General features: G+C 52.8%; 1 protein-coding gene across 4 annotated transcripts in view; it reads right to left on the reverse strand.

Annotated features, from left to right (window-relative positions):
* Nucleotides 1–290: 290 nt before the first annotated feature.
* Nucleotides 291–24755, reverse strand: part of LOC309622245 (vacuolar protein sorting-associated protein 37C-like) — a 30117-nt gene continuing 5652 nt past the window's right edge. Inside the window, exons 1-5 of one of the 4 annotated variants that reach the window (XM_082409368.1) lie at nucleotides 9033–9180; nucleotides 7896–7994; nucleotides 4259–4430; nucleotides 3429–3511; nucleotides 291–2625 (exon numbers count right to left, since the gene is read on the reverse strand). In XM_082409368.1, the coding sequence (XP_082265494.1) occupies nucleotides 1933–2625; nucleotides 3429–3511; nucleotides 4259–4430; nucleotides 7896–7988 (1041 nt within the window). In that variant the 5' untranslated portion in view covers nucleotides 7989–7994; nucleotides 9033–9180 and the 3' untranslated portion in view covers nucleotides 291–1932. Of the gene's footprint in view, nucleotides 2626–3428; nucleotides 3512–4258; nucleotides 4431–7664; nucleotides 7705–7895; nucleotides 7996–9032; nucleotides 9181–24755 lie in introns of those variants that run through there. The other 3 variants (XM_082409369.1, XM_082409367.1, XM_082409370.1) reach the window with 3 other exon arrangements.

The following is a 24755-nucleotide window of genomic DNA, read 5'->3' on the forward strand; positions in this document are numbered from 1 at the left end:
CGGGGACACATAGAAGAGCTGAAACGACTCTCGGGTGACACCTAGAGGTGCCTGATTGCACCTATTCCCTAGCCAAAATCATGTATACACTGGCTTCTCCCCCTAACTCCTTGGAGCAGCTTCTCAGAGCTACTCAGAGGTTGTTCCCCAGGCGGTAGTCCGCAGTAAGGTCTCCAAATAAAACTGAAATCCACAAGTCTTACGTTGTGCATTTTTCTTTCAGTCGACAAAATCAATGTCCCCGCTGGCAGCCATGTCTTCACTTCTCAAATTCACTGGAACCACAACACTACTTTTAACTCATCAAAGTTTATTATGGCAATTAATTATATAATACAAACATACCGGCGATCGTTCATCCAGTTCAGAAGCACTCGAACCAGGAGAGTCCATTAGTGATTTCTCTGTATAAATAACTTACGAGAAGCAAGCACAGCTGGTCAGGGACTGACAGGGCTAATCGAGCATCTCATCGCACGCACCCACTGATGGCACGCAGGCCGGGGAGGGGGGCAGGCACCAGAAGGTCGAGTTTCCTCATTGGCCCCCAGCACCCCAGGCCCACCAGATGCTGGGTACTTGAGTAGTGGACAATTCAAGGCACATATGACTTCCTAACAGATAGCAGCTCCAGAGTCTGCCCTTGAGACCTGGTTCACATCTGCAGCAACCAAGGTAATGCTTTATTCATCACACCCTCCGCTTTGGTCTATTGTCACTTTTATTACTGAATGCGCTGAAAATCCCCAGTGTGCTGGGGGCTGCACGTGGCTCGGAGTCACAATCCCTGCGCTTTACATTCTGAAGACAAGAGAGATGCAAAGAAATGCTCCGACATAGTGATGGCGTTTTACAAAGCACCACGTGGGAAGTAACTGTTAGGATATCTTTTGATGTCTCTCTTAGGAGGGCTTTTGGGGGTGGGGAAGAGTTACATCAGGCAGCCAAAGGAAGGGGATGAAGTGAGGGCTGTTGTGAATGAGATTCAAGGCACTGAAGAAGTGGACGGATAGGGTGGGCCTCAGAAGTCAACCAGAAGCAGGGCACTCCAGACAAGAGAGGTGGCTGGGGAGGTGACTCGGCCCTGCACTCCTAAATGAGCTCCCGATGTGGCCACAGTCTCCTGGGCCAGAACTGCCCCCTCTCCTCCAGCCAGAGGCTCCAAGGCAGCCCCCGAATCCTCCAACCAGGGCAAGCAAGGTCTGGGGTCCGCCTCCACAATCCCCGGCCTGCTCACTGCGCTGGCTCTGCTGCTGTCATTCAAACCAGCACACAGGACAAGCTTAACTGACATCAGCCTATCAGAGTTCAATTATGGTTTTACGTGACTTAAAAATCATTAAGTATTTTTCCTAACTCTGTTCTCTCCCCCTGATCCAACCCTGCCATGGTGCGTGGGGCAGGCCATCCTTGAATGGACCCAAGAGACACAGAGCACTACATCCCTTAGCGTGGGTACCACGGTCGAACGTGCCAAATCCCAGAGGAGAGGGAGGGGGTGAGCAGGGGCCAGCCAGCCAGCCCGTCACCGAGATAACTCCACGTTTGGTTCAGACGTCCGTGAGTGAGTGCAGCCACAGGATGTCCACAAACGCATGCAGCCGGGCACCCCAACCGGGCGCCCACAGAGAAGACCGAGCTCCCTGCCTGGCGAGAACCAGGAAAGCCAAAGCCAGTCACCAAAACCAGGCGCGCCCTTCCCCCAGGAGGCCAGCAAGCACTGGGACCGTCTGGCACAGCCAAGCCAGCCACACTGCCTGGTGCCTTGCCAGGCCTGTGTGCTCCCAGCCAGGTCCCTCCAGGCCCCCATGCAGGACACAAGTCCACGGGGAGCCAACTCCACTTCCAGTTGAACCTCGAATCTCAGCAGGGGGTGGGCCAAAGGTTGTGGTACAGGTGGAAGTAGGGAAGGGCCAAGGGCCAGGACCGTGCCTAATACCCAGGCCAGGCAGGACCCTGAGGCAGTGGAAACCCATAGGGAGGGGCAGGCCCAGGGGGATAGGGCGACTGAAGGGGGCCTGAGGGCTGGGGCTGCGTTGGGTACGGAGGTTTTCCTCCTGTTGAGAGGTAGGGGGGCTGTTGAGGATAACCAGGACCGGGGGCCCGGCCCCCCGCCACGGGGTACCCAGGGCCGGAGACACCAGCGGGGGCCACGGGATAGGCCGGCCGGGGCGGCGTGCTCCTCTGTGGGGACCAGGAGTAGCCCGCGGCAGCCCTGGGTCCTGGCTGGGCCGACGGGTACGGGGGACCCAAAGGCCCACTGTAGGAAAAAGAGGGCTGGGACACCACAGGGAACGGGGCCGGCGGGAGTGCCCCCTGGGCGGTGGGGCCCACGGGCAAGCCTGGAGAGGGGCTGTAGGGCAACGGGTAGGGAGGGACCGCCGCCGGTGGCTGCTGATCTTCCGCGACAGGCGGCGTCGCCTGGGGGCCCGGGAGAGATGGGGGAGGCGGGCGGGGAGGAGGGGCGTCCCCAGCCGGCTCCAGGGAGGCCCTGGGCTTCCTCATCGCATCCTGGAGCTTCTCCACGCGCACCCGGCGCAGATGCGACAGCGTCCTCATGGAGGAGAAGTTCTCCAGAAACGTGTCCAAGGGCACCTCGCCCTCCAGGAACTTCTCAGCCATGGCCTGGAAGACATAAGCTCCAGTGGCAACAGGGGTCTGCCGGGATCGAGGCCACCTGAATACCCCCAGGTCAGAGGTCAGCTGCGGCCCTCCCACCCCAGCCAGGCTCAGGAGCTGCCTGTCTGGCCCGCCCCCCCGCTTTGGGAATTTCTCTCTATGGCCCTTCTCACTGCTGATATATTATACAAGCGCGTGTTTATTTACTCTGTCTCCCTCACCAGGACATCAGCTCCCAGAGGGCGGGGACCACCTGTCATGGCCACCGCCGCCCCCACCCCGGCATCGGGCCAGGCTCACAGCAGCTGCTGCACGGTCTGTCGACTGGCCACATGAACACTGGCCCCCTGGTCACTAGCACAGCCCAGCCCAGCCCAGGGGCTGTGGGACCTGGGAGCATCTTCCACCCAGAGCATGGACATGTGGAGAGAGCCAGTCTGCCCACAGAGAGTGAAGAGAGGCCCAGAGGGAAGCAGAAGAGAGAGACCTGGCAGCCCCAGGAGAGGGGAGGGGCTGGGGGCCTGGCTTCAGCCCTCGAGGGCTCCTACTGCACTGCCCTCCCACCCAGGCCTGCCAGCTGCCCCGCAGCTGTGCTGTCTGTCGCCCATTTCTGCTTCAGCCAGTGATGTTAGGTTCCTGTTCTCTGCCTCCAAAAGGGCCTCCACTGGGACTCCGGTGGAGGTGCCATTCACCGCTGCTGTTGACTAAAGCTCTGGTCCCACGCCCTGCAGACACTGGTACTCAGGACGAGGGCTCCTGCTCCAGGGGTCAACTATTCAAGGAAGAGGGGGTGTCAACGGCCATCTCACCTCAGACTCTTCTTCAATCTTCAAGCTTTCTATCTTCAGAAGGTCCAACAAGGCCCCTAGCTGCGGTGCTGAAGAAAATTTCTCTGGAAGGAAGGGCAGAAAGGTTGACATTTCAAAAGTGCCTCTGGATTCCGTGGTGGCGGCCAAGGTTTCTGCAAGGATCTCCGAGAGTTCTGTATGCTGGGGGCCCAGCCACCGCCCTGGGGTCCGCAGCGGAGTCCCTTCCGGTCGGTTCCCTTCCTGAGCAGAGAGGAGCTCAGCTGAGCCCATCCACGCCAGCCCAGGAAGCAAGAGACCTCAGGCTTCGGAGCCCACCCACCCCCACCCCCCAATCCTGTTCTTCCTCTCGGGGAGTCACTTCATCTGCCTGAGCGTCAAGTCCCCCACCTTCAGGACCAGGACAGCCCCTCACCTTCACAGACAGCAGGCTGGGACACAGAGAGCCCGGGCCAGCTCCACAAATCACCAGAGCGGGGCTGGCCGAGTGGCCAGCAGCAGCTCAGGACGCATGCTCTCTGCATTCAAATCCCAACTCCGCCTCTGCGTAGCTGTGGGGCCCTAGCCACGTTCCTGCGTCTCCCTGAGCCTCACTCCTCTCAACTATGACGTGAGAATGACGACAGTACCTACCCTTAGATGGCTGTAAAAGCACTTAGCCAGGGCCAGGGACGTGGTGACCCACAGTAACTGCCGGCCCCTTCCCGTCCTGGGGAGGGAGAGGGGATCTGTCCGTCCACGTGACTCCAGCAGCTCCCCCAGCCCCACCGGGAGTGGGGACCCTGCGTGGGCAGAGGCGCCCCCAGCACACACTCCCGGGGCCGGCCGCCTACCCAGCTTCGCCTTCTGCTCCTGGCACCGCTCCACCAGCTTCCGGAGCTCCTGGTACTTGTCTGAGAGGTTCGAGCGGCTGATCTCCAGGGGACCCTGGAACTCCAGGTTCTGCTCGGCCAGGCTCCGGTTGGTGGCCAGTGCCATCTCCCGCTCCAGCTGCAGGTCCTGGACCTACAGAGCAGGACACTTGACCGTGAGACCCGCCACACCACCACTCAGCTCGCGGGGGGCTGGACCTGGGGCTTCCGGGACCCGTCACTCACCATGGGGGAGTGGGGCGACACTCAGCCCCCAACTAGAGTCAGACGGACCCAGGTTCAAACTCTGGGCAAAGCGCTCCAAACCAGACACCTCACCGAATCCTTAACCTCACAGCCTACGTGGTGGATGCACGCAAAGGGCCACGTGACGAGCGGGAGGAGACCCCCCGTGGGCTGGGCAGAGCTCCAGGGAGGGGGGCGGAGAAAGTCAGAGCCTTCCTAGGAGGGAAGGGACCAAGTCCCAACCACTTGTCCCCGGGATTCAGAGTCAAGAGACCTCCTCGGAGGTGCACTGATGTGGCCCAGACCAGACCACAGGCCAGACACGCAACGAAGCCCCCAAATAAAGTTAGTGTGAGCAGTGAGAATGCCAGGGCCAGCCCGTGACACCGACTCCAGAGAGACCCGTCCCTGCCTCCTCCACAGGTGTGTCCTACAGAGAAGCTGCTCAGATGAGCTAACAGACAGGCCCCCAAGAACTGCAGGGGAGGCCCCAGGACCAGCTGAGGACTCCCACCAGCACAGGCGACCCGTGGCCCCTGAGGCTCTGATGCCAACCTTTGCACCTGGATGTGCCCCACTGAAAGCATGCCCCCAAGCTGAGCAGCACTTTCCCCGCGGCCAGGTCCTTTGTTGTCACCAGCCGGTGAGGCGGCAGCCTCGGGAACCCTTCCCAGACCCGCTCTGACCTGAAGCCCTGTCCATTTGTCGGGGAGTCCTCTTTACTGACAGGAGGGCAGAGAGTCAGACCCACACCCCTGAGGGAATGGGGACACCAGCAGCACCAGTGGCACCAACACCCACAGCAGGGCTCAGGGCACAGCTTGGCAAGACCAGCTTCCACGCGGGAGCCACTGGGCAGCTTCTCCACCACGGTCGGCACGTGGCGAGCCAAGCCTGACTGTCTCGTCCCCAGTCAGACGCAGGAAGGCCACGGGCATCCTGGAGGAGGGGGCTTCCGGGGGCTGCCATCCTGCCGGTCCCCAGCCACAGGGCCTCGGGCCCTCTGCTCTGTGGTGGGCCTGGAGCCTGCTCTCCGTGCTCCAGACTGCAAAGAGAGACGCCACGGCTACCAGAAGTCATGGGGCCTGGCCACGGCCTCTCAGGTCTGCCCCACACCTGGGCTGTCTGCCTTGCTGCCACCAATACCCTCTGGAGCCACTGAGCAAGCACCCTGACTCAGGGACGCCCGCACTGCGGAGTTCCAGTCTCCCTTTCATCAGCCATGAGAGCTTTTCTTTTCTTATGCGTCTGACACAGAGCGGGGGGCCTGAAGGCCTCTGCTCAGCTGCCCCCTACGGGGCCCCAGATCCTCAGCGGACATGTCCTCTGTATACCTCCGCTGCCTTTTCCCTGGATCTTAACCAGTAAATCTATGCCGTGTCACTTTCCCCTAAACCTGGTCCTACCCGTTTCTGCCCCCTTTCCCCAGAGCCTCCCCCAAATCTTTCTCCATTAGGGGTTCACTATGAAGCCCTTGACCCCTATTATAATAGGTCAATAAGACAGTTCAAGCACCCCACCAGAAGACCCCGATATTCACACTCTTCCACGTGGAGAGAGGTCCCCTACTCTTCTCTCCGAGCAAAGTCCGCTCCCCAAACTCAGAGAGCTCCCATCTCTCCTCACAATCCCATGGCGACTCAATTACCATCTTATAGCCCGTGGTAGGAACCTAGTCCAAGGGGCTTTGAAAGTCTACGGAGTTCGCCCTCCTTCATTTTTCCCTTGATCTCATGAGCGTTCTTCCCCTCAGAGAATACACATCGATTAGTCAGGCCCGGCTGCACACCACAAAACTCAACTTGCCTTTTGCCCAAGGTGTTGTTTCTGCCTACGTCTTCCGTCATTCTGCACTTCGCCACACCTTCCATCAGCCTGTCTAGCTCGGAAGTCAACAAATTCTATATAATTATGTAATTCGGTCAGTTGCTATGAAGTTCTGTGCCTGTGAGAGCAGGCCTTGGAGTTCCCAGCACACTGTGCTCGTGGCAGATCGAGAAGCACTTGGTGCTTACCGCGTGTTAGACAAGGGGGTGAAGGCCAGCATCGAGCCAGCTCAGAGCCGGACCCTGGCTGAGCTCACGGCCTCACCCACCCGGAGAGGCAGCCTTGGAGCTTAACCAAGACAAGCCTTGCTCACGCCCTCGCTGGACGAGCTTGGGGCGGCAGGTCGTACCACATCCACGCCCTGTGCTCCGTGCCCTCCAGCCCCAGCAAAGGCTGCTCCTGGCGGGGAGAGGGGCGGTGGGAGCGGCCAGAGCACCAGTCGGGAAGGAGCAAGGACCATGTCCGGGCTGCACAACCCCTCACGGAGAGGGAAGTGGTCCGCGTGGGCAGGAGAAGCTGGATGGTGAGGCTTCCCTTTTTTGGGGTCAGATACTATGAATGTGCAGAAGAGACACACCATGCCCATTCATCAGGAAAAATGGAAACACATTCCAAAGGCCAACCAACGAGCTCGGCGTTATTTGTGTCTGTGTCTCCCAAGCATCGGGGGCGGGAGGCGGCAGTGTGCGGAGCTGCGGACAGGCTGCGGCCACTCAAGGAGTGACCGTGGGCACGTCCAGCTCTGCGGCCGCATCTGGTCACCTGACCTTTCCGACCTCGCAGGGGAGTCACGGGGTCAAGGCGACGGAAAGGGTGGGGAGAGCCCTTTATAAAGTGTAAAGCTCTGCACGTTCAGAAGGGTTGTTTTATTCCCGTGAGGACCATGATTAGGAACTGAGACGGTCAGGTGTCTGTTACGATAGGGAAGGGGTTAAGCAGGAGACGAGCCTAATCCCAGCCCCAGAACGGCTCCCCCCGGAGATGCAGGGCCAGAATCCAGGCTGGAGCAACAGTGGGGGCGGCTCCTGGGGCATGCGGGTCCCCAAAGGGACCAGGCGCCAGAGTTGGCGCGGGGGCCCTGGACTTCCTGGCACTGCGCCCCCGGAACTCCCAGAGGGCCCAGGAACTAGACTGAGACCCCAGGGGCTCCTCTGCCTGGCCAGGGTGAAGGCCACAGAACAGGCAGATAAGCTCGGCCCAAACCCCCAACAAGCCAGTGTCCTTAAGAAGGGCCTCCGGGGTGGGACGAATTGGGAGATTGGGACTGACGTATACACACCACTATGTATAAAATAGATAACTAATGAGCACCTACTGTATATCACAGGGAATTCTACTCAATGCTTTGCGGTGACCTAAACGGGAAGGAAATCCAAAAAAGATGGGATATATGTCTATGTATAGCTGATTCACTTTGCTGTACAGCAGAAACTAACACAACACTGTAAAGCAACTATACCCCAATAAAAATTAATAAAGTTAAATTAAAAAAAGAAGGGCCTCAGTCCCATCTGCTATCCTTGGCCCCATGACAGCCTTCCTCTACCTCAGGGAAGTCTTGGGCCAGCCGGTCGATGGCCGCTGGGTCATTCTGCATCTCCTCCAGCTCCTCCAGGGTCTTGTCTTTCAGGGTCTCCATCTTTCCCTGGGAGCACAGAACGACACTGAAGTGAGGAAGGGACTGCTCAGGGGGTAGGGACCCCCAAGCCCATATTCATCATCTGTCAAAGGACCAACTGGAGTTTCCCAACGATGCCTCCACTCCACAGGGAGGACCAAGGAGGGTCAGAGTCCGGCCACCCTGACCATCCCCGTCCCCAGGGAGACCAAGAAGCTGCTCCTCCACCCAAACCATGAACAGCAGGCCACACGGAGGCACTGGGCAGTCAGAGGCAAAACCATGATTCCTGGCGGTGCCAGATGAAGCTCCCCAAGGAGCAGACAGGAAAGGCAGGAGGAGGGAGGCTGACAGCCAGGGACAGAGACTAAACTTGGCCCAAGGCCGCCTGTGAGCCCTGATGCCAGCACACACTCTGGGAGGTGTCCATTTCTGCCTGAACCCTAAATACACCCACCCTCCACATGGGGGCTTTGCTGGCTTTAACATCACAGGCTCAGGAGCTTCCCTGCTGGTTATGTTTAGCGCGCACCAACCACCTTCGGTTTCCCTCAAGCATTCTCTGCAACAGCCATCCACTCCACGTGCCACAAAAACAGACTGTCAGGACTTCCCTGGTGGCGCAGTGGTTAAGAATCCGCCTGCCAATGCAGGGGACACAGGTTCGAGCCCTGGTCCGGGAAGATCCCACATGCTGCGGAGCAACTAAGCCCATGCACCACAACTACTGAGCCTGCGCTCTAGAGCCCACGAGCCACAACTACTGAAGCCCGCGTGCCACAAGTACTGAAGCTCGCGCGCCTAGAGCCCGTGCTCCGCAACAAGAGAAGCCACCACAGTGAGAAGCCCGTGCACCGCAACGCAGAGTAGCCCCCGCGAGCCACAACTAGAGAAAGGCCCGCGCACAGCGATGAAGACCCGATGCAGCCAAAAATAAATAAATAAATTTATTTTTAAAAAACCCAAAAAAACAGACTGTCACATGCGTGCCCTCGTCAGAGAAGGACAAAAAAATCACCACCAAGTTGGCCCTACAGCCACCAGAAGGAAAAGAAATCGACCGACCTGAATGGGACGCCTGCTTTGACAGAAGACCTGGTTTCAGCGGTCCTCTCCCTGTCGCTCTGCCCAGAGGAACATCGATGTCTGTGTGACACAGGGGTCACAGCCAGGCCCCAGGACGGAGCCCCAGCGAGAAGAGGAAGCACCAGGACTTGCTTCCCTTCTGCTGACAGGATCCTCTCCTCTCATCTGTTTTTACCTTTTCTAGATGTGTGTTTTATAGTCCTCATTTCTCATTACAGAGGCTCTGTCAATCTTCCAAAGATTACAACACTACAGAACCCCAGAGCCCCCCACCCCTGGCGCCAGGGCTCAGCGGGAGTGACGACTGGGCCGAGGGGCCACTGTGGAATCGAGGCCCAGGGTTATGGCTGTGCAGCCAGAGGTGACCTCCAGGCCTGCTTCCTCGTCTGGACTAGTAAGGGAAGGCATCTCCCAGAGTGGCAGAAAGATGAAGGAGAAACCAATAAACAGAGACCACACGACCCCATTTGTCAGGAAGGCCCGGGTTTACCCCTCATGTCCCGGTGTAGCTATAAAAGGTGCCCCTTTTCATGCTCAAAAGTGTCCCAGGACTTCCCTGGCGGTCCAGTGGTTAAGACTCCTCGCTTCCACTGCTGGGGCTGTGTGTTCAATCCCTGGTTGGGGAACTAAGATCCCACCTACCGCACGGCATAGCCAAAAAAAAATAAAAAGTGTCCCGGTTTAGACAACAAATTCCATGGTCACCCTACTGATAAAGGGCTACCCAAACAGGGTCACCCCCACTTTCTGTTACCTACTGAGGGTTGAATGTCGCCCCCAAACTCCAAGACAAGGAATGCCAAGCTTCGATGGGCACCTAAACCTGGGGGGACACTTGCTGAGAAAGCAGGTGCCCCAGCCCCACCCTCAGAGCCCTGTGTCGTAGGCCAGGGTCAGGCCCAGAAATCCAGAAGCTCTCCCAGAGATGCTGATGCAGCTGATGCGGGGCCAGATTCTGAGAAGGACGACAGCTCGTTGCTAGCTAGCCGTGTGAAACGGAGGCCACTGGTTACTGAGCCTCGCAGCGTGAGTTTTACACGCGCTGTTTCTCCTACTCCTGCAAGGGGGCAGCACCGTCCCACTGGCAGGTGGGGATCAGAAAGGTTACAAATGGCAGAGTCAAAATTCTGCACTCTGTCTACACCTCACTCTGCTGCTCCCCAAATCCTTGGGCTAAAGTTGGGGCAGAGGCACAGCAGACCGCAGGGGCCTCGGGAAGGAGCAGAAATGGGGAGGCCCACCCTATTACACTGCAAACCCAGTGAGTCCACCACGAGTTGGACACCCAAGAGGAACGGAGAAACATTCTGAAGATCTGGAACATCAGGGGCCTGGACTCGATCAGACTCACCTCTGAGTCCTGGGCCCTGCCACTTGCCATTGTGGGGCCCTGCACAGTGGACCCACCCTGAGCCTCAGGCTCCTCAACTGTAAAATGGGTTCGTGCCACGGTCAACACAGGCAAAGCTCTGGCCAGCGTGAGGCCTGGCCTAGAACAAATGCTGGCAAAAGGCTCCAACACCACAGAAGTCACTTATTTGGTACTGAGGCCTCCAACACAGCCCAAACTTGCTGGGCCTCAACGGCACCCATCCTGGCTCCACCCAGAGCGGGACCTGCCACAGAAGGGTGTCTGCTCTTTCCCACAGTCAGGGCTGAGCACAGAGATACCCCTGGACTGAGGATGGAAGCTCCAGGGTGGGCAGCTGGCTGGCCGCACACAAACGGCACCATCAGCAGTGCCATCCGTGAGGGCCCCGGGAGGTCCAGACGTGCCCACCACACACCCAGTGGGAGAGCCCCACGTAGCGCCGCAGTTCCCCAGGACGGGCCCCAACTCTCCCCAACCACTTACCACATCCGTGCTCAATGAGACCACCTTTAAGGCAGCGCAGCCTCAAGAGCCAATGGCACACCTTTTGGTCTCAGGACACCTGTCACTCCTAACATTACGGAGGACCCCAAAAAGTTTCCATTTCTGTGCATTTTAGCTATTGATATACGTATCGAAATTAAAAGTGAGAGATGTTTAAAACACAATATGAAAGCACACACACTAGCCATCAGAAGGATGTCGTGTCGTGAACCCTCTGAAAACTCCCCTGTGTACTCATTTGAGAAAGAGAGTAAAAAGGAAAATAACGTCTTAGGTTGTGGAAACTGTTCTGACCTCATAGGTGGCCAGACAGGGTCTCAGAGATACCCCCCCAGGGGTCCCTGGAACACACTTTGAGAACCACTGGCCTAGCTGTTAGGACAATGGACTCTGGAGCCAGACTGCCTGGATTTGAAGCCTGGTTCTGCCACTTACTAGGTTTGTTATTTAATCTGTTTGTGCCTAATTTCTCCACCTGTAAAATGGCAGTACCTGGAACGTAGTGCGTACTACGTAGGTCTTTGCCGTTACCAGGACCCTCAAACCCACGTTACACAGCGAGTCTCGCTATTATCCAACCTCACAGAGGAGGCTCTGAGAGGTGCCCAAGGTCACCAGGCCAGGAAGTGGCAGTGCCTTAACTAGTCCAGGAAGCTTCTCACCTTCCTTCCTTCCTTTCCTTCTTTCCAGTTTTATTGAGATGTAATTGCCACACACCACAGTATAAGTTTACGGTGTGCAGCATAATGATATGACTTACATCCATCGTGAAATGATGACCATGATAAGTTTAGGGAACAGCCATCATCTTCTACAGATACAAAATTTTTAAAATAGGAAAAAAATTTTTGTGTGTGATGAGAACTCTTAGGATTTTCTCTCAACAACTTTCATATATAACGTACAGTGCTAATTACACTTATCATGTTGCCTCTATAAATTACATTTTTATAAGTAAAAACCTATAAAATTGTTATAAATTATATTTATCATGATCTATTTATCATCCCTAGTACTTACTTATCTTATAATGGCAAGTCTGTGCTTTGTGTCTGCCTTCATCCAATTCCCCCTCCCCCACCCCCCTGCCTCTAGTAACCACGAATCTCTTTTTCTATGAGTTTATTTGTATGTTTCTTTGTTTTTGAATATAATTGACCTACAACACTGTTAGTCCTATTACACAACATGGTAATTCGTTTCCGTGCATTTCAAAAAGATCGACAGGGTAAGTCTAGTTACGCTCAGTCACCATACAAAGATATTACTTAGTTATTGACTATATTCCCCACACTGTACATCTTATACTCGTTGACTCATTTATTTTGCAACTGCAGGTCTGTACCTCTTCGTCTCCCTCACCTATTTCTCTCCTCCCCGCAACACACCCCTGCCTCTGGTAACCACCTGTTTGTTCTCTGTATCTACGTCTCTGTTTCTGTTTTGTTATGCTTGTTCATTTGTTTTTTAGATTCCACACATAAGTGAAATCATACAGTACTTGTCTTTCTCTGCCTGACTTATTTCACTTAGCATAATAATTTAACTAATTTAATTTTTAATGAAGTTTTCCTTTTCACTAAGCTACCTGTGTCCAGCTAGTTTAGCATCTGTCATCCTCTTGCCCCTTCCTCTCTGAGGGCACTCAGGTGGGTGTAGCCTCATCTGACAGAGGAAAAGCAGAGACCCCGGAGAGGAAGGGATTTGTCAACGAGTCCCTGCAGAGGCAGGATGAGAATCGGGGGCTCAATCCCCCTGTGCCGTTTCTACCGAGTCTCCGCCAGGACCCCACACGCACTACCCTTGAGGAGCCTACGGCCTGACATTGAGCGCCTCCAGGTGAGGCCACCACAGTGTCCAGACTGACCAGCAGGACGTGGGGGCTACAGTCTGGAGAGGACAGCCCAAGCTCTGCCACCTGCACGGGGAGATCCACAGGACGAGCACACCCGCCACAACGTCAGGCTTCGAGCGGACAAGGAGAGCCGCGCTGCACGCAGGCCGAGGCAGGGTCTACGCTGGGCCTCTCAGCCCAGAAGGCCCAGGGAGCTCATCTGACTGCACCGGAGGTGCTGATGTAGGACCCACCCTGCAGCCCCCTGAGGGGCCTGGCTTCCCTGACGGGCTTGCCTTCACAAGCCACTTCCCCCCCCCCGCCAAAAGGGAAATGTTTTGATTAAAGTCACCAAAACAAAATCTTTATAACTTTCAAGTATTTTACAACATACTGAACTGTTGTACTAATGGGGCTGACCAAAGGGTAGTACTGATGCCCCTGTGCGTCCGGTGTGCACGTCCACCCTTCTTGAACTTGTAGTGCACGTGGGCGTTCGCAGGTGAGTCTGTGAAGACAAAGCTGCCAAGCCTTCCCCCTGGGCCTGAGAGTCCCAGGTCACACAAAGTCCCTGATGTTGCTAAAACCTGTGTGAGGCTGCTGATTCCACAAGGACAGGGGCAGCGGCAAGGACGTAACTCATCAAAGTCTGGTAATAAGTCACTGTAGATATTTAGCAAGAAAGGGGACTTTCCTGTGTTCAATAAAGAATGGTGGCCAATCAAGAAATAAATAAGCAAGGGAGCACCCCAGACGATTCCAGGGTGTGCTGAAGTGTGTGACCCCCTGTACCACTACACACAGCCCCGAGATGCCTTCCCCTCCAACCACCGGCCCAAATGATAACGTTGCTCTGCCAGCTGAAGCCCCACACCCGGTTCTGTTTGATGGCTTTAAACTCCTCGTGGTGGGACCTCCCTGGTGGTCCAGTGGTTAAGAAACGGTCTTGCAATGCAGGGGATGAGAGTTCGATCCCTGGTCCGGTAACTAAGATCCCACATGCCGCAGGGCAACTAAGCCCATGCACCACAATGAAAGATCCCACGAGCCGCAACGAAGACCCAACACAGCCAAAAAATAAATAAATACATAAATATTTAAAAAAAAAAAAAAAAAAAGAAAGAAAGAAAAGAAACTGTTGTTTACAAAAAAATAAACTCCTCGTGGCAAAAAATCCCTGAAACATCTATCTACCTGGTGATCTGGATAATCACATGTCTTTTAGACAGCGAGAACTCACCCCAAACGGGCAAGGAATGAAACCCACAGCTCCCCTAATTAGACCACGATCTCCCTGGATCAGGCCCCCGGGCCAGGGAAGAGGATTCCATTCTGCTGGTATGCGCCAAAGCCTTGAACCTGGCATTCCTCCACCCTTCTGGGATGACTATCTCTGCCATTCCCTGATTGGGAAAGAGGGCTACTCTCAAATACAGAAAGAAGAAAGACCATCTCAGCCCTGTGGTCATAAAAAGCCTCTCTCCTGTGTCAATTCCCTTTCATTGCAGACTTCAAAGCAGGCCATGCATGTTTGAAATGCCTCAAGAACTTCAGGTATGAAATACCTTCATTTCATGCAGGTCATTAGAATGAACTCTCAAGATCAGCCTGCATATTCCGAAGTCCTCGACACTACTGGAAGCGGACTCTTTCCATATAGCGAGTTTTCAGGTGAAATGTACTCGGCCATAGTGGGATGTGGGCTGTAGTGCTTTTCTTCTTATTCCACCTTTTCTGGTTTCTAACTCAACATCCCTCTCAATTCTATGATGCCCATTTCACAGGAGGTGAAATTAAGGTAGAGTGGCATGTAACTTGCCTATAGAGACAAGAGAGGGGGCACCAGAGAGCTAGGAGCCCTGACCCGGCCCACTGCTCCTTCCACCAGGCTCTGCCCACCCAGCCGCCTCACACTGCTCCACGAGAGGCTGCTGGCATGTGGAAGAGCCACACGTCCCCATTTCTTCTGGAATAGGTGTGCTCAGGATCCCGCACCCAAATGTGCCCCACTCAATTTTCCTTACTTGTCAAATGGGACCCTGATGGTCCCACAGCTCAAAGCCCTTTGCAAACTCTCCCATTAATTTATATAATCAGCCTAGTAAGTAAAGTGAACACAGGGCATAATCACCCCTACTTCAGAGATGAAATGAAAGCCAGAGAGAAACAGTAAGGGTATTGCCCAAGGTCCTATAAACGGCTGTATTGCCCAAGGTCCTACAAACTCTTGAGGTCGAACCGCCAGAGGCCAGCGTCCCTTCCCATCTCCGGTATTTTGATTTCACAAACGACACAGGGGAGCGATGAGGGTAGAGTTTAGGTATAAGGTCGTCCAAGATGCAGAGATTACAAGCCCTTGCAAGTCACCGATCACCTGGGCCCTCCTCGGTGCCTGCCTCCCGGGTGGAGGTGGCTCACATCTGTGCCCGCTGACAACATCTCAGGCCCGAGGAGCGGGCAAGTTCCATCTACGAGATTTATCACAGCACTGTCCACCCCTGGAAGTTACCGGTGCCTTTCTTTCAGAAGTCCACAGACATCACCTGATTCTGGGTCACCCAAGGATGAGGCTTGAGGCTGAGAGCAACAAGCACTTCTCATAATTTGAAAAACAGGTTGGGAGGCTGGGGGCGGTGAGAACAGGACAATATTCTGCCCAAGGCCCATAAAGCAGGTGCCCCCAAAGTCTGGGCATCTGTTGCCGTCAGTGTTCTGCTTCTGGATCATCCAAGGTGGCAGAAAAAAATCCAAACCAGAGCTTCTCAAAGCGGCCACGACCACCAGGGATGCCACCAAGTAGAGAGAACTGGGGGGGTTACTGCGAAGCTATTGAGGGACGCAGAGTCCATACACTTTTGTTTCTGGAGGCCTCACAAGTCCAACGACCTCAGCCCTGGGCACTCACGCCCTGAGCTGGATCCCCTCCCAGTTACCATGGCGCCCAGGAGGATGATGGGTACTTCTTGGGTGGTGCCCGGGGTCTGCCCCAGGGGAGAAGAGTTAAAGTGAGGAGAGGCAAGCTCCTTGAAGGCAAGGAGAATTCTCGTTCACCTTTGTATTTCCAGGGCCCGGCAGAGGCCGGCACACACACAGCGCAGGGGAATGCCTGCAGAAAAACAGCCAGAGGCAGGGAGAGCGCCAGGCAGCCAGCTGGTGGGCGAGACACAGGGAGACGAGGACGGGGCTGCTTCCACTTTTTCAGCCTTCATTCATTTCTTCCTGCTTCACTGAATAAACATTTAATGAGCAATTACTATATGCCAAGAACAAGGCAAGGCCCCAGATAAAGGCAGGAAGGATAAATAGGAGCAGAGGGATGGAAATAAATATTTACTGACTTCTTACTATGTGCCAGACACAGCCTTATGTAAAAACTGATGCTAATTCTCTAGGAACTCAGTTTGGTTTTAAAAAATGAAACACTTCACAACAAATCATGGTGAATCCAGGTGAGAGCAGAGTGAGAAGTGGGGAGGGGGTCAGCTCTGAGGGCTGGGGGCGTGAGAAGCCCACAGGTCCTCGTCACTGGAGCCATTCGTGCTGGGACAGGAATCAGAAGGTCGGGGGCAGGCGACAGCCGGGCCGTCGTGGGAGCTACTGCAGATGCTCAAGGCCGGAGACGGGGTGAGGAGGGCTGAGAAGCGGGAGGCAGCTGCACGGCATTCACAGGTATAGAGACAACAGCTCTTTGCGGGGCGACACCACCAACTCGAAGGAGATCAGACCGGGACCGAGGTGGGAAACGGGCAGGCGTTAATCTGCGTTCCCTCCACCAAGAAGAGAAAATGCATCACCGTTTCCTCACTAACAACCCCTGGGAAAAAAACTTTCTTTTCTTTTTTTTTTTTTTAATTAATTTTTACTGGTGTATAGTTGTTTTACAATGTTGTTAGTTTCTGCTGTACAGCAAAGCGAATCAGTTATACGTATACATATAGCCCCTCTTTTTTAGATCTCCTTCCCATTTCTTTTTCTTTTCCTTTCCTTCTTTCTTTCTTTCCTTCTTTTCTTCTTGTTTCTTTTCTTTCTTCCTTCCTTCCTTTCTTTTGTCTCCTCTGCAGCTTTCACCTCCACAGAGGTCACAAACCCAGATGCCTACACAGGCCAGGCAGGCATGTCAGACACCGTGTCTCCTGAAAGCACAGGCTCCAGCCCAGCTCAGGCACCTCCTGCAGGTAGGAGGGTGGGTCCAGCGTTGCCAGACCTGCCAGGTCTCCAAGGGAGGCTAGAAATCCAGATCACTGTGACATCTCCCCACTTTTAAATTTCAGTAACCAATTCAAAGTTGTAACAAACACAGGGTGGGCTGTGGTTTGTCACCTGAAATCAACACCATACCCTCCAAGAGAGACACATGCCAGGAGGAGAGATGCCACAGGAGGGGTGGGGGGAGGGGAGGGGGGAGGTGACAGACATTTCTCAGGTGTCCTGAAGCCCACCTTCTGTCACAGAGCACTGTGCGGGGGTTGACATAGCTAGAGCGGCGCCAGCCAGAACCAAGGAGGCAGTTTCCAGGTGCAGCCCCTGGGCCTTGGGAAGCCACACAACACTGGGAAGGGACGCGAAGTCTCCAGCCACTGGCCCCTGCTGCTTGCGTCTCTTGGCCTCGACTTCTTTCCACTACTCTCTATCTTGACGAAATCGAGCTCCGCATACCTCGGACACGGTGAACACGATCTAGTGGAAGATAGTGAGGCCCGGAGGCGACTACACTACCCCTAGTGGATCCAGGCCAGAGCAATGCCGTTCCTCACCACTCCCCGAGGGGGAGGCTGCAGAATGTCCCGGTGGGGAGAGGGTGCTGGCGAGCGCTCACCTCGGGACAGCCCCCCAGATCTGGCCTCAACAGGTGGAAAAGAAAGCAAGGTACTGATGGCTCTTGCTCAACAGGGATCTATCCCGGGACTGTTCAGCTCAACAACAAATAGTTCCAACTGATATCAGATCCTATGCAAGGATAAACTCAGAAAAAAAAAAAAAAAAAAGTAAAGACTGAAAGCAAAACGCAGCATTTTCTAAGTGTGAGGGTGCTCAGATCAGAGTTAAGGTGTGCCAGTCCTAGAGATGCCTTGCAGCGCCCCTTGCCCCTTGCTTCTGCCTAAACAATTAGTGCCAGCTCTCTCCTGGCTGGGTGCAGAGTAGAAACACACAGAATTTGAGGACTGATGCCCTGGGTTTGCGTTTTGGCTCCTCAGCTTTTTAGCTGTGTGACCTAGATCAAGTCCCTTAACTTCAGTTTCCTCATCGGGAAAATGGGCACCATGATGATAATCCCACCTTGGGGATCACATGTGTGCCTGGGATGAGCAAACGGCTCTGAGAGGGCTTTGCAAGCTCCTGCGCCCTAAACAAGTATTAATTATTCTGCCTCCTGGAGGGGGGCGGCAATCCGATGATTAGAAGCAACTCCTGACACCCCCAGGGCTCAATATTGAGTCAAGCAAAATGACCGCTACCACTGAACCATGACACAGAACTGCGACTGAGCCAGGCGCTTCCGTTTTCCTGACTCCACCAGGAGCTAAAGCACTGGCTCCAATTACACTCCTCCTCTCCGTTACCAGCCAACCTTTCCTTGCCAGCTACTTCAAGCCTGAAATCACACTGCAAGGAGAGTTGCAAAGGCCTTTGGTTTCTTGTAAGTTTCCCACATCTCCCTAAGGTAGCATAAGAAGCTGTTACCATAGCAACCTGCACAGTTCAATCTGCACATGTTATATGGAACTGGCCCCATCCCACCCCTCTTGTCAGAAACACCTGTGGTTGCCTTAGAAACCTTTCTAAGCCTGCTGCTTAATGAGGAAATACATGTTGACCTGATCTATTTTTCTTTTCCCAGGATGATTCCAGCCACGCGATCAAGTAACCAGGCCTTCAGTCACCTAACTTCCCACAGGAGTTGATAAAAGCAAACCAACCATCATGTGCTTCTCACCTGGCCCAAAACACCATTGAATTAATCTGCCCCAACAATCTGAAAAGTTGGTGTGTATGCTCCAGAAGGGAGACTTTTTTAGTTTTCATTCTTTCTAAGGAATTTCTGGGGTTGGGATTGGAGTTGGAGCTCCCTCCATAGCCCCCAATGCTGAACAGTTAAGACAGTGTGAAAAGCAGTGTAAAGAGTTCAGGGCTTGGGCTTCCCTGGTGGCGCAGTGGTTGAGAATCTGCCTGCTAATGCAGGGGACACGGGTTCGAGCCCCGGTCTGGGAAGATCCCACATGCCGCGGAGCAACTAGGCCCGTGAGCCACAACTACTGAGCCTGCGCGTCTGGAGCCTGTGCTCCGCAACAAGAGAGGCCAGGATAGTGAGAGGCCCGCGCACCGCGATGAAGAGTGGCCCCCACTTGCCGCAACTAGAGAAAGCCCTCGCACAGAAACGAAGACCCAACATAGCAATCAATCAATCAATCAATCAATTAAAAAAAAAAAAAAAAAAAAAAGAGAAAATCTCTGTTAAAAAAAAAAAAAAAAAAAAAAGAGTTCAGGGCTTGAGAGCCCAATATTCTGGATTCAAACCCCAGCTTGACATTTTACTAGCTACATGACCTTGGGAAAGTTATTCAGCCTCCTAATTCTGCTTCTTATTGGTAGAATGGGACTAACTCTACCAACCTCATGGGCTGGTTATGAGGACTTAACAAGAAATAAACACGAAACCTTCTGGAGGTGCTAGGAAAACCACCAAGCAAGTGCTAGGTAGCATCAATTCATACATTCTCACACCTTTTTAAAACCTACTGTTGTAAAATGCTGCCTCACAACCCTGCCAGGCACCCAGTTAGGCTCGTGGGGGAGGACTCTGAAAGAACAGGTCCCAGAGGGAAGCAAAGGGTGTGGCTTTCTGAAACGGGCTCCAGACCAATCTGAACAAAGGTCCACAAATATAAGGGGGCCCATCTACGGGAGGGATGTACAATCTCTCAGGACAAGGTTTTTGCAAGGAAAGTATCATCTTTACATTGATATTTACATGAGCGAATCCTCCACCTGACACCTCTTTTCCCAGAGGCAGGCCCCCAAATGACAAGACCCAGGAATGACGAGCCGCTTACTGGGCCAAGTGCAGGGGGCACTCGCATCACCTTTCTTCTCCTCAAACTAGACTCCCCTCCCAACCTCCACTTCCATCAGCACCCTCAAGCTTCTCACCCTAACTTCTAACTCTCCAGGCCATCTCCCTCACCTCTGATGTCCACCACCAGGTCTTATCTAGTCGTTGTTCCAATGTCTTTTAGGTGCATCCATCCCGGCCCTTCCACAAACTCCAAGTGGGTCTTCCCACCTCTAATATGCCAGGCACCTCTGGATTCATTTTTTTTTTAAAACACTGCTTCCAACGCTCTCCAGCCTTCCCTGAAGCTAGCCATCTCTTCCCTCCCTCCCCCCCTCTTCTGCTTATCTCCCCTGACCCTGACCCTCCAGCCGGGAGCCACCTAAGCACAGCCTGCCATGCTGTCAGGACGTGCCGCCGCCATCCTCTTCTCCCACTTGCCTGGTGTGCCCACTCCTGTTGTTTTCCGAAACTTTTTCAAACCCCCAGCGCACGGAACAGATCACAGAGGCCATGCTCTGGGCGAAGGCGTAGAGGGACAGCCCTACTCTCCCAGCTCAGTCTTCCCCTTGACCTCAAGGGGGCCCCCGAGGCACCCTGCCAGAAGGCAGCCGGAAAACCACTGCCCTAACCCCTCACCTCTGCTAATCCCAACACTCCCCGCCCCATCCCCTGCCCAAGCCCCCCTCCTCCAGCAGTGATGCCTCACCAGCAGGGCAAAGAGGGAGGGAAGGAGGGCTCTGCGTAGTAAATGCTACGTGTACTCACAGAGCACAGGGCAGGACGAGTCTTTGGGAGACGAAGCAAGAAAGGGCAGAAGCAGCTTACTTAATCTCTCCATACATCGGTCTCTTCAGTAACAGAGGACTTTTATAAGGATGAAATGAGTTAGTGCCCAGGAAGTCTAATGCCCGGCTCTCAGGCTGGGCTCAATAAAGGGTCATGATTATCATCACCGTGTCTAAGCTCACACACTCAGCCCATTCCTACCTCTGCAACTCAAGCCCTTCCCACGTGGACACTAAGGAGAGAAAACTTAAGATTCCTCCAGAGACCACATCAGTCAACAGAGCGACGGAACTCAGATGGCTGGATATAACTCAGATCAACAGCATTCAGCTTCAATCAAGACGATGGCCAAGGAACAGGTCATCTAACAAGCAGCCTGTTCCTGAAACTTCCTGACAGTAAAACACAACCCAGCCACTTAGAGAAGCCTCCTCATTGTCTGGTCCCTGGCTCTGACTTAAAAAGAAAACCATCCTAAGCTCCTTCCCATTGAACTTCCATTTGTTTCTCCTCCATCCCAACTGTTGAGATGACTCAGAAGGGATCTCACACTACAGCTGTCAGTCCTCCACCCCACCCCACACTTTCTAATCTGCAGATCAAGCTGACCAAATAGGTTCAACCATCTTTAAGGAAGGATCAAGATTAAAGTCAAGCCAAAGACACACTCAGGACAAATAACAGGAGTCTGTATGGAGTCACTCAAGCGTGTCTGTTCAAAGTCCGAGATGATGAGACTCTATTTCCTCGCTGATCTGGGGCCATCCTAGGCTAGTATAAAGCGGGGCAGCTCCGGACCCTACCCCTGCCAGCAATGTCTGACCCTACGAACTTCTGGCTCCAGCAGAGGCAGGCAGGTGTGTTGGGGGCAACAGTGTAGCCACAGAAAAAGAGAAACCAGGCCCGAGCCTCCTCCAATCTACTCTGGACTCAGGCAGGAATCTGTACAAAGGCTATCGTCAAACAGGCTAGAGGTGGCAATGCCGTACCAGCAGCCGCACTCAGCTCTGGACTCGTGTCCATCCTGGTGCAGAACGTCCACCACAAGCCAGCCTCTCCAGCAGCTGCCTGCCTGGTTCTAGCAGACTCAGCCCTCGCCAGCCCTCTTCCACATCCCCCAGTAATCTCCGGAGAACACAGTCGATCAGAGCTCTTGCACCCTGCTGAAAACTTTTTTTTAAAAAACCCAGTGTTTGGGACTTCACTGGCGGTCCAGTGGTTAAGAATCCACCTTCCAATGCAGGGGACACGGGTTCAATTCCTGGTCGGGGAACTAAGATCCCACATGCCGCCGGGCAACCAAGCCCATGCACCGCAACTACTGAGCTCACACGCCTCAACTACAGAGCCTATGCGCTCTGGAGCCCATGCACCAGAACGAGAGAGGAGCCCACGCGCCCCAACGAAGAGCCCGTGCCGCAATGAAAGATCCCACGTGCCGCAACTAAGACCTGATGAAGCCAAAAAAACAAAAACAAAAACAAACCAGTGTTTAGGATCATGTTCAAAATCTTGTGCTCCTTGGCTTGGCCTACAAGGCCCTGCACCAGCAGACCCCGAGCCTCTCCTTCCGGCTAGACCTCCCTCCTCTCCCCCATAGGCTGCGGACTTCATCCTGACTCTCTGTTCTACCTATTCCCAGAACAAACAACATGCTTCCAATCACCTGACAAATATTCCACATCTATAAAGATCAATACAACAAGGATCCTGCCCTCTGGGAGTTCCCAGCTCTGCTGCCCTGCCTTTGCTCTTATTCCCTCTGCCTAAAATTTCTTTCCTACACCTTCTCTAGTTTGAAAATGCCTGCTGATCCTTCACTGTCAGCTCTCTGGGAAGCATTCCTTGCTCCTTCTCCCAAAGACTTCGTCCTGCCCTCCCATCATGCCCTGTAAGTACCACGCAGCAATTACTACGTAGGAATCAGCATGTTTCTCCAGCAAGACTGGGAGCTCCCCAAGGGCCCAGTGCACGTCTCACTCACGTCTGCATCCCAGCACCGAGGTCAATGCCCAGCACACACAAGGCTCTCAGCAAGTGCCGACTGCACGGGAACCTCCCCTTTCCGGCAAACTTAGAGGAACAGGGACCAGATTTACTCTCCTGCCTCAAACAACTACAAACGAGAGAAGATAAATGAAACAACAGTTTTCAGATATTGGATATCTGTCAGCAGAGGATGGATTCCTGGGTGGGAGCGGGGGATGGGAGCGGGGAGCAAATGAGGTGAGCTCTACAATTGCCCCAACTTACTGCCTAGAGAGAGTTTTCAGGCCATGGCACAGGGAGGAGGTACCCAGGCAGAGCCTGACAGTCTCCCCAAGTTGGGAAGAGAGAGTTGGGAATCTAGGGAGGCCAAGGTAGCCAGAGTTCACAGGGTCAAATACCAGAGAGGAGAGAGCTACACCGTGAACTCTGGAAATCTGCAGGGGTCCCCCTCCAGTTTTCTGCTGAGTGTTTACAATACTGGTCAGGATTAGAGGGAACAATCCTTGGGCCTCAAACTGAGCCAAGACTAATCTGTGTCCCCACTCACCAGAGTGGAAATACTTCCTAACTCACAGGACATCAGTAGAGCACTGAAAAGGGTAGTGCCTTGGTAGTGGGTAAAATTAGCCCTGGTCTAAAGGCTGGTCTGGTGCCAGCTAACAAAGCTTAACAGTGAGGCATCAAAGGATCAAACTGTTTCCAAGTAACTTAACAGTGTCCCAAAACAATGCCAAGAATATTTATAAAAATGCAAAAATATTCAGCACCCAACGGTAAAATTCGCAACATCTGATATCCAATCAAAAATTACCAGACATACAAAGAAGCAAGAAAATATGATCCATAATGAGGAAAAAAATCAATCAGTAAAACAGACTCAAAAATACAGATAACAAAATTAGCAGAGAAGGACACTAAAATGGTTACTACAACCGTATTCCATATATTCAAGATGCTAAAGAAGATTGAGAATGTTGAGACATGGAAAATATAAAAAAGACCCAAATCAAACTTCTAGAAATGGAAACTACAAATGTCTGAGATAAAAAGTATACCAGGTGTAAATAACAACAGATTAGACACTAAAGAAGAAAAGATCAGTGAACTTAAAGAAAGAGCAATTGAAACTACGCAAAACAAACCACAAATTAAAAAAAAAAAAAAAGATGGGGGAAAAAATAAATTGAGAATCAGAGAGCTGTGGAACAACTTTAAGCATCCTAAAATACATGTAACTGGAGTCCCCAAAGAAGAGAGAGAGAAGAGAATAGAGAAAATACCTGACGAATTACTAGCTGAAAAGTTTTCAAATTTTATGAAAGTTTTAAACCCACAGATCCAAAAACTCAATTAACCCAAGCACAAGAAATATGAAAACTACACCAAGGCACATCATAATTAAATTGTTTAAAACCAGTAATAAAAGAAATGTAGCCGTAAGGAAAAAAGACACATAAGAATAGAAGAAAAAAAAAATAAGAACAACAGCAGATTACTCATAGAACAATGTAAGACAGAAGACACTGGAACCACATCTTAGAATGTTGAAAGAAAAATAACTGACTTAGAATTCTATACCCAGGAAAAATATCTTTCAAAAACAAAGACAAAATAAAGACTTTCTCAGACATTCAAAAGCTAAAAGAATTCATTACCAACAGACCAGCAGAATAAGAAATGTTTTTTAAAAGTCCTCAAGTCAGAAGGAATGTAAAACAAAGTGGAAGTCTGGATCTACAGAGAGGAATAAAGAGCACTGGAAATGATAAACATGTAATATATATTAAAAAGTAAATATAAAAGAGCTTTTCCTTTCTTTTAACCTCTTTACAAAATAATTCACTGTTTAAAGCAAAAACAGTAATAATGTATTGCGGGATTTATAACACATAGAAGTGAAACGTGTGACAACAACAGCATAAAGGCCAGGAGGGAGGAAATGAGAGTATACTATTGTTAGTGTAAAGTGATGTACAAGATCACCTGATGATAGACTGTGACAGGTTAAAGATGCATACTATGTGGGAGGGAGACGCAAGAGGGAGGAGATATGGGGATATATGTATATATATAGCAGATTCACTTTTTTATATAGCAGAAACTAACACACCATTGTAAAGCAATTATACTCCAATAAAGACGTTAAAAAAAAAAGAATTCCCC

The sequence above is a fragment of the Balaenoptera borealis genome (assembly GCF_965194805.1).
Source record: "Balaenoptera borealis genome assembly, contig: HAP1_SCAFFOLD_1869, whole genome shotgun sequence".
NCBI lineage: Eukaryota > Metazoa > Chordata > Mammalia > Artiodactyla > Balaenopteridae > Balaenoptera > Balaenoptera borealis.